The 9,973-nt window shown below is 34.5% G+C and overlaps 1 protein-coding gene across 1 annotated transcript; it reads right to left on the bottom strand.

Annotated features, from left to right (window-relative positions):
- Nucleotides 1-2,103: 2,103 nt before the first annotated feature.
- On the bottom strand, nucleotides 2,104-8,717 carry LOC124823181 (uncharacterized). The gene is made up of 3 exons (XM_047295351.2): nucleotides 7,770-8,717; nucleotides 2,716-4,264; nucleotides 2,104-2,627 (listed from the first exon to the last, which is right to left on the bottom strand). The coding sequence occupies exons 1-3, from the start codon at nucleotides 8,715-8,717 to the stop codon at nucleotides 2,260-2,262; spliced, it is 2,865 nt and encodes a 954-aa protein (XP_047151307.2). The 3' UTR covers nucleotides 2,104-2,259.
- Nucleotides 8,718-9,973: the final 1,256 nt, after the last annotated feature.

Genomic DNA, 9,973 nt, shown 5'->3' with positions numbered 1-9,973 from the left:
CAACTCTTATGATAGAAACTTTTTACTTCATCCTCTCACACCTTCTCAAGTAGAAGAGGACCAAGTACAAATGAGAAAGAAGAGATAAAAAGAAAGATATGACACTTACAAACAAAAAAATGAAGTTAAATGTTAAGAGTGTCAAAGTAAGACATTCAAGTCCAATTAGTGCTCCAACAAAAAAATACTCATATTAATGACCAAAGGCTAGTGTGTAGAGTCAACACAATGCATTCAACACATGCATTCAACACAATGCAAACAAGAGCTTAAAAGAAAATACTCCTAAACTTCAATGTCTTAATCATTCATTTGATTAAAGGTGTGTGATCCTTGGGAGCTACATGCTTTGGATTATTATTCTAATAACACTTATTTTGTCTCTTGTTCTTTGTAGAAGGGTATTTGATCTGGGGCAGAAATCCAAACATCTCCAAAAGGAGGAAGGATGTTCATATGACAACTATAAGATTTGAGGTCAAATTCTTTTAAAAAGAGAGGGGATGATGAAATACCCCTATTCATGGCCTAAGAATTCAAGAAGAGCTAGAGTCATTATTTATTAAAGAATATTTAACCCTAAGGGAAGGAAGCTAAACATCTCCAAAGGGAGGAAGGATATGTTTACATGACAACTTGAGGATTTGAGGTAAAATCTTTTTGAAGAGGGAAGGGGTGGTGGCATATCCCTAGCCATGACACAAATACATTGAAGAAGAGCTAGAATCATCCATGCAAGGTTAGGCAAAGTTTTTTCTCTTCAGCCATCTTGGAACACCTCTAGTACATTAGGAATATTTAGGCCTTGTATTAAGGGTCAAGTAGTGTAGGATTTCCTTTTAAACATTATATCATGGGACAAGTAGTATAACGTTTTTAGTCAATAAATTTGTGTCTAGCTTAAGTTAATCTTGGTGATTAATTTTTTAACCTAACTTGGTGGACAAGACAAGGAACAAGGTGTCTCACATTAGAGAAGGGGTCATGCGTTATAATTCTAGTGGGGAAGCTTTTACTATAGTAGTGACCACATGACACTCTAGGAGTGAAATTTTTTTCTATATATTACTGGCCACATGTCCTTTTGATCGTCGATGTTGCACTCGACTAAAATTAATATTACAGATTAAATGCAATAATTAGGGAGTGACTCTTAGGTCGTCTCTCAAGAACCAATTTTTGGTTCTGCCATAAAATCAAACACGTAGTGAGGGGTTTCGAACAATTTTACGAATTGAAGTTAACACAACAATTAACTTGGACTAAACAGTGATTAAAAATGGATGGTCACTAGTTCGATTACAATGTTTCCTATCCTTGATTAACAACAAATTACATGTTCCTCTCACCCCTAATCCAACATGAATTAACCAACTGAGTGAAGGTTAATCCGGTCTTCAAAATTGTGAATTAAACAAACACAATGCATATATCTAATCAATTATGCACCACACAGGTTAATCAACTAAACGAAAATTAAACATCAATTAGACCACTAAACGTGTCCTAATTGCAAGCACAAAGCACATTAAACATAATGCAAGGTAACAACAAAGAAATCAAATGATAGCACACCAATCTAGAGGCACATTTGCAATCTCTCTCTTGTCACCAACCAACAGAATTCAACCTTCCATAAAAACGACTTCAACACAATAAAAACGAATTACAACCATAACAACAATATGAAATTGAAACTGAAATTGGAATACGAAAATGCAACTACAAACAAGAACATAACACATCTGGAAACGAAATTCACCCAGAAAACGAAATTGTAAAACATGGGAAAACGAAATTATTTGTCCATAATATTTTTCGACAAAATGTTTACTGATAAATTTTTGGCCGTCGAAAATCCCTTGAAAAGTTGTAGTCATTATCAAATAATTTTATTCGTCAGTCAATCGAATTTTTTTTTAGTGTTCCATATGCAGTACTTTTGTGTGAGAAAAAAAAAGATCGCTTTTATCATGTACACATTCTCTTGGTTATTTACGTAATAATAAGTTGGTGTCGGCTGCTATTTTATACCAGCGCATGGCACCCTTCTGCCTGTAAACGAAAGGTTTGCTTTCCTAGTGAAAAAATAGCAGAGGAAAATAAATAAAGCTTAGAAGTTTTATTCTTTTCATAGTGTAGTACTATATTACAAAGACAAGCTAACTTCACGATTACAAGATCTATTTTTCATAACATTAAATAGATTACATGAAATAACAAGAAAATATAATACAAAATACAGGGAACAAGTACAACTCAAGCATGTATGTGTAGGATGTTCAGTCTTTCAGCTCTGTGCATTGAAGATGACCTCGACATCGCAAGCTCGTTGGTTACGAGCTTCATGGTTGGACGAGATCCTGGAGTTTCAGTGAGGCAAGAAATTGCTATCTTGAGAATTGATACCAGCTCTTTCAAAGTAGAACTTGTTGGATGAGGTAGACGTTCATCCAAGTTATCCATCAATGCCATATGATCAAGTGTTGAGATCATACCAATTGATAAAGAAGATTGCAATAAAGATGTAACATCACCAGGGTGCCTTCCAAATAATATTTCCAATGCCAAGACCCCAAAACTATACACGTCACATTTCTCGTTTACTTCCATTGTGTATGCAAGTTCTGTATCAAATTAAAAATATTTTTTAAATCATCAACAAAAACAAGCTGAAATACCATGATATGTACTCAATATAGAAAGGAAACTAACCTGGAGCAGCATATCCAAAGGTTCCGGCAAATGATGTCCAATTGGCTGAACTATGATCAAGAAGCTTAGCAGTTCCAAAGTCTGAGACATGAGGTACATATTCTGAATCCAAAAGAACATTTTTGCTTGATATATCACGATGAACAATTGGAGGTAAGCAATCATGGTGCATATAGCATAAAGCATTTGCCACGTCTTTAATAGCATCCACCCTTTTCTTCCAATCAAATGCAGTTGCTTGTTCATCGTCTTTCAAAATCTTCTTCACATCGCCCCTCTCTAGGAATTCGCACACCAAAAATGAGTATTGTGAATGCGAACAAAACCCATGAAACTTTACAATGTTACGATGTCGGATTTCTGTCAAAGCCTGGATCTCAGTTACGAAAGCTTTCTGATTAAGGATTTCTCCATTTGAAACTGAATGGAGTTTCTTCACAGCAACAACTTCACCTGTAGGTAATACTGCTTTGTAAACACAACCTTGACCTCCAACTCCAATGAGATATTTGTCATCAAAATATTCGGTGGCTTCAATAATGTTCTCAAACATAATTTTGCCTCCAAAACTCCATACTGGAGACATGCTTGGAGATCGTGAACTTAGAGCCTGCAATTGTTCTTTGTTTGAAGTTCGGCATAAATTACAGGAGACACCAAAAAGAAATAGTGCAAGCATTAGAATGGCCACAGTAACGGATAAAACTGCTATTAGGACTTTCCTTGTTGTATTATTATGAGATTTCTCACTTACTGTCGGGCAAGGCTCCAAGCCCGCGACATTGCCACACAGGCCTTTATTATTTCTCAGAGCTTCAATGGTGACATTGTGGAAGACTGGATTTTCAGGAAGTGGACCCTCAAACTGGTTGTTTGATATATCAAAAGATGTCAAGCTTATCATATCATCTAAGCTAGAGAGACCACCTGAAAGACTGTTGTGGGATAGATTCAATGTTTCTAAGCCTTTTAAACCAAACGTTGGTGGTAATCTTCCACTCAACAAATTTCCACTGAGATCAAGATTTGAGAGATAATTCAAAGTGCAAAGCTCTGAAGGAATATTTCCCTCAAATTTATTCTGGCTCAGATTCAAGGACAATAAATTGTGCAAATTTCCAAGTTGTTTCTGGATTAAGCCAGTGAAATCATTTGATCCGAGCTCCAAAAATTTGAGTACCTTCAGTGATTCTATTTTGGAGGGAACATTTCCAGAAAGATTATTGTTGTTGATTGAAAGATCAAACAAGAGGGTCAAGTTGCATAAATCTTCTGGAATGTTTCCTGTAAGATGGTTTGAGGATAGATCAAGCAGCCGTAATTTGGTTGCACCACCTAGTTCTGGTGGAATAACACCTGACAAATTGTTTTTGAAAATGATGAAGCCTGTAAGGCTGCGAAATTTTCCCCAAGTAGGTGAAAGATTACCGTGAAAATTATTTTCACTGAGATCGATGTAGTTCAAGTTTGGAAGGACATCAAAAAAGTTTGTTATATCCCCAGTTAGATGGTTTTGCTGAAGCCTGAGTCTTTTAAGGCTGTAGCATTTCTTCAAAGTCTATTAAAGAGTAATGCAAATTCTAGAAGAATGTAGAAGCACCTTAGATAGAAGAATTGAAATGTAATACAAGTTCTAGAATATTCTAGAAAAACCTAAGATAGGAAGAAAAATCAAGAATATTCTACATAGGTAAAAATCTAGAACATTCCACATAAGTTGTGGCTAGCATGTTCTAGAATAATCTATGGGTCTATAAATACCCATGAACTCTATCATTTGATGTAAGATGTAGCCAACATCTATCATTTTGTATGAAGCCAACATCTACCATTTGTATGAGCTAACATCTACTACAACTAAAGACAACTACATCACTTCTTTCAACTACTACTTCTACATTCTACTATCTCTACATTTTCTCTACCACATCAACTACTCCTTTCACAACCTTCAAAATACTAACAGTGGTACCAGAGCTACGTTCGGTCATCTACTGGGCGTAGATAAAATTTTCAACTACCTCAAACAAAACTATAACTCATTCTACTACTTCCAAATATATTCTCAACACATGGCTACTACTAATCAAACATCATCAATTCCAGTACCTATTTTCAAAGGAGAAAATTATGATTTTTGGAGTGTCAAAATGAAGACATTCTTCCGCTCTCAAGATTTATGGGATATCATAGAAGAGGGATTCACTATTCCAGAAGACACCTCTACTCTTACTGCAGCTCAAAAGAAGGAGTTGAAAGAAAACAAGCAGAAGGATTCAAGGGCTTTATTTGTTCTTCAACAAGCAGTTGATGAGACAATTTTTCCAAGGATAATTGGTGCCACAAGTGCAAAACAAGCTTGGAATACAATACGAGAGGAGTTTCAAGGAAGTGACGAGGTACGCAATATTAAACTTCATTCTCTAAGACGAGAGTTTGAATTATTAAGAATGAAAGAATCTGAGACCATTAAAGACTACTATTCTAGAATAAAAGAAATAGTTAGTCAGATGAGAGCCTATGGGGAAAATATTCTTGACAAAAAGATCGTTGAGAAAATTTTAATTTCTATTCCCCAAAAGTATGATGCAATCGCAACCGCGATTGAACAAACAAAAGATTTGGCTACATTGTCAGTCACACAACTAATGGGCTCTCTTGAAGCATATGAACAAAGATTGAAAAGGCATGAAGAAGACTCGGTTGAAAATGCCTTTCAATCAAAACTAAAATTACGGTCTCAGAATAAAGAATATGAAGGAAATAAAAGTAGAGAAGAAATTTCTAGAAATAAAGAAAATCCTAGAAGCTTCTCGAAGACTCGTCAAGAAAAATATCCTCCATGTGGCATATGTAAAAAGACAAGTCACTTGGAAAAAGATTGTTGGCATCATGGAAAACCTCAATGCCACTATTGCAAGAAATTTGGTCACATAGAAAAGTATTGTCGTAATAAAAAGAAGCATAAAGCAAACTTTGCGGAAGAAGATAATCAAGAGAAACTCTTATTCTACGCCAATCAAGAATCTTCTGATAGAGAAGAAAGTTGGTACTTGGATAGTGGATGCAGTAATCACATGGCAAAAGATCAAAGTATCTTCAAAGACATTGATAAATCTGTCAATGTCAAAGTTCGGCTAGGAAATGGCACCACAGTGGAGTCTCGAGGCAAAGGAACTGTCATGGTGGAGACAAAGAAAGGTACGAAATTCATCAAGGATGTTTTACTAGTTCCAAATCTTAAAGAAAATCTTTTAAGTATTGGCCAAATGATGGAGAATGAATATTCTCTTCATTTTGAGAAAGATACATGCAAAATTTATGACAATAAAATGATAGAAATTGGCCAAGTAAAAATGGAGAAGAGAAATAGAAGCTTTCCTATAAGCTTCAAACCTGGAACTAATATTGCCATGAAGGTAGAAGTTGATGACTCATGGCTTTGGCATAGGAGATTTGGCCACTTCAACACACATGCCTTAAAACTTCTATATACGAAAAACATGATGAGAGATCTTCCATGCTTGAAGGAGAATAATGAATCATGTGAAGGATGTCTCCTCGGAAAACAACATCGATTACCATTCTCGACAGACAAAGCATGGAGAGCAAAAGACTTATTGGAGTTGATTCATACCGATGTTTGCGGACCGATGAGAACACCTTCACATCATAACAACAGGTATTTCATCCTCTTCATTGATGACTTCTCTAGAATGACATGGGTCTATTTCTTAAAGGCAAAGTCAGAAGTTTTTGGAGTATTCAAGAAATTCAAGGCCCTTGTTGAGAAGCAAAGTGGAAAACAGCTAAAAGTACTTAGAAGTGATCGTGGCAAGGAGTACACATCTCACGAGTTTGACAAATTCTGTGAAGATGAAGGCATAGAGCGACAACTTACAGTCGCATATACTCCACAACAAAATGGCGTGTCAGAGAGAAAGAATCGCACAGTTATGGAGATGGCAAGATCAATGCTGAAAGAGAAAAGTATGCCTAACACTTTTTGGGCTGAAGCAGTTTACACTGCAGTTTATATTCTAAACAGATGTCCAACTAAAGCAGTCCAAGACAAGACTCCTATTGAAGCTTGGAGTGGGAGAAAGCCATCGGCTAAACACCTACGAGTATTTGGATCTATCTGCTACATACATGTTCCTGATCAAAGGAGGCACAAGCTTGAAGACAAAACTATACGAGGAATATTTTTGGGATATAGCACACAGTCAAAAGGCTATCGAGTTTACAACCTACAAACTAAAAAGCTCATCATCAGTCGAGATGTTGAAGTTGATGAAAATGCTTCTTGGAATTGGGAAGAAGAAAAAGTTGTTAAAAGCAACATTCTACTTCCAGTGCAACAATCTCAAGAAGAAACTCAAGAAGAGGTAGAAAATTCAGGTATGCTTTCTCCACCTGCACAACAAGATTCTTCACCTGAATCTAGTCCAAGAAGAGTAAGATCTTTGGTAGACATATATGAAACTTGCAATATGGCCATGATTGAACTTAATTGTTATGAAGAAGCATCAAAGCAGGAACTATGGTCAAGGAAATGGAGGAAGAAGATCAAATTAAAGATATGTTACCAAGACCAAGATTTGAACTACTGCACACAATGCTTGGAGTTACCGAATTTGCATTAAGGAGGAGTATTAAAGAGTAATGCAAATTCTAGAAGAATGTAGAAGCACCTTAGATAGAAGAATTGAAATGTAATACAAGTTCTAGAATATTCTAGAAAAACCTAAGATAGGAAGAAAAATCAAGAATATTCTACATAGGTAAAAATCTAGAACATTCCACATAAGTTGTGGCTAGCATGTTCTAGAATAATCTATGGGTCTATAAATACCCATGAACTCTATCATTTGATGTAAGATGTAGCCAACATCTATCATTTTGTATGAAGCCAACATCTACCATTTGTATGAGCTAACATCTACTACAACTAAAGACAACTACATCACTTCTTTCAACTACTACTTCTACATTCTACTATCTCTACATTTTCTCTACCACATCAACTACTCCTTTCACAACCTTCAAAATACTAACAAAGTCTCTGGAATTGGGCCAGTGAAATTGTTATTACCAGCTGTGAAGTATTTCATGTTTCCGCCGAGGCAAATGTTCTGAGGTATTTGGCCTATAAAATTATTATCAGCAAGTTGCAAACATTCGAGAGCAGTAAGCTTCTCCATTTCTATTGGAATCTCGCCAGTAAGTTCGTTCTCAATAAAACATATGACCTTGGCGTTTGATAAATTTCCGATATGGGGAGGGATGGATCCGGTGAGTTGATTTGTAGATAAAGATAACTTGGTGAGCCTGGACAAATTCCCAATACTGGCAGGAATGGGTCCAGAGAGTTTATTTTCATAAAGGTGAATGAGTTCTAAAAGTGGTAAGGTTCCTAAGGTAGGAGGGATTGACCCAGAGAGGTTGTTGTTATATATATCGAATGTGATAAGAGACTGGAGATGGCCCACTTCATTAGGAATAGAACCAGAGAGACCATTGACACCAAGATTCAGATACTTTAGTTTGGAAAGATTACAGATGGTTTTGGGAATGCTACCGGAGAGATTATTTTTAGACAAGTCAAGCGTGTTGAGATTGGACAACTGTTCAATCCGTGGAGGAATACTTCCAGACAAGGAGTTGAAACTCATATTCAGAACGAGAATGTTTGGAAATAATGAGAAGTTAAAAGTTTGAAGTGTACCTTTCAATCCAACACGTGTAAGATTTACGTGAGAAACAGAATGGGAATCATCACATTCTATTCCTCGCCAGATGCAAGGATTAGTGCCATTCCATGAAGAGAGAGAAGATTGACTGTGGCTGTCAAGGCTGCCTTTCCACTTCAACAAAGCATTTGCTTCCGAATCAGAAGAACTGGCAGCATCATAATGTGGAAATGCACAAAACAATATTACAAGAAGCATCAATAAAGGTTTGAGCTTCATGGACAGAAGCGTTGGAAAGACGAACACCATGATGAAATTTTCAATTACAAGAGAAAATAACTTGCATGTAATTGATGGGATTTTGCAAATACTTATGACCATGACATATATAAAAACCCATGTCTAGAAATATTCTACTTTTTCTTTCGTTGAATTGGTTGTTGTTATTGCACGTATTACCACGTTTAACTGTTACCATCATATATATTCCCTAAACCAAAAATGTTAACCCCAGGTCAAAGGAGGACTCATCTTCACATTCGATTTGAATGACTTGTATTGATATTTGACTTAGGACAAATTGTTTTAATATTTAATTTGAAATTCACTTGAGTTAATTTTAAGTTTAAGTGATTTTGGTTCTAACTAACTATCTTCACTTTTGTCCAAAATCAATTCATCTTGTCCTTTCATCCGAATTAACTCGTCTCGACCTTCATTCAAAAATAATTTGTTTTGTCTTTTGACCTTTGTTAACGGTTCACGACATTCGATTGAGTCTTCAGTTTAAAATGACTTGATTGAGCTTTCAATTTAAACTAACTCAGTTCAATGAGAGTGGAATGAAAAAAAAAATTCAAATTATTTATACTTTTTAAGATATTTAAAATTTTTCTATTCTATTTATTTGAACTTCCTTGAAAAATTTCTTAACTCTCAATTTATTTCTAATTAGTTTATTTATGAAGAAAAATTTTAAACTCTCTAAATAAATGAATTACCTTTTTTAATTACTCCATCCAACACAAGTTAAAAAAAATACTCATACATATCTTATGCATATTATACTTAATTAATATTTTTAAAATAAATACATATCTTCTTTATTTCATTTTTAATAAAATAATAATCATACAACCTCTAATTTTTCTAATTTTTAATAGAATGATATTTGTTATCCTTATATTTTAAATATGACACTCATATCTTATAACAGTGTCATTACTTCCTTTCTTTTTTATTAAAAAATAATGTACATTAATTTTAATTAAAAATATGAATTGCAATTATATTTAAAAAATGAATATTTGTACAAATAAAAGCCTGTTCATATTTTTATTTAACTTTTAACTAATATATATTTTATAAAATAAAACAAGAGTGTAAGTGTTACTTTTTTAAAAAATATTTCAAAAATACGTATAGTTTTATTGAAAGTATAGACATTAATATTGGTGCTTTTTAATAATTTGAAAAGATGTGGTTTCTATTTATTAAAATTTGAAAACACAAATATTTATTTTAAATCTACTGTAACTATAACTCAATATGATTTGAGAAAGACA

Source organism: Vigna umbellata, chromosome 5 (genome assembly GCF_029865625.1).
Source record: "Vigna umbellata cultivar VRB3 chromosome 5, Vumbellata_1.0, whole genome shotgun sequence".
NCBI classification, from domain to species: Eukaryota; Viridiplantae; Streptophyta; class Magnoliopsida; order Fabales; family Fabaceae; genus Vigna; species Vigna umbellata.
The sequence above is the reverse complement of the archived record's forward strand: the minus strand, read 5'-3'. Positions and strand labels throughout refer to the sequence as shown.

Excerpts from the sequence above, each read along its gene's own strand:
- LOC124823181 (XM_047295351.2), bottom strand. The coding sequence starts at position 8,717 with ATGGTGTTCGTCTTTCCAACGCTTCTGTCCATGAAGCTCAAACCTTTA. Across the intron at positions 4,265-7,769 it reads CAATTCCAGAGACTTTGTTA|AAATGCTACAGCCTTAAAAG; the intron begins GTATTTTGAAGG and ends TAGACTTTGAAG. Across the intron at positions 2,628-2,715 it reads CTTTGGATATGCTGCTCCAG|AACTTGCATACACAATGGAA; the intron begins GTTAGTTTCCTT and ends AATTTGATACAG.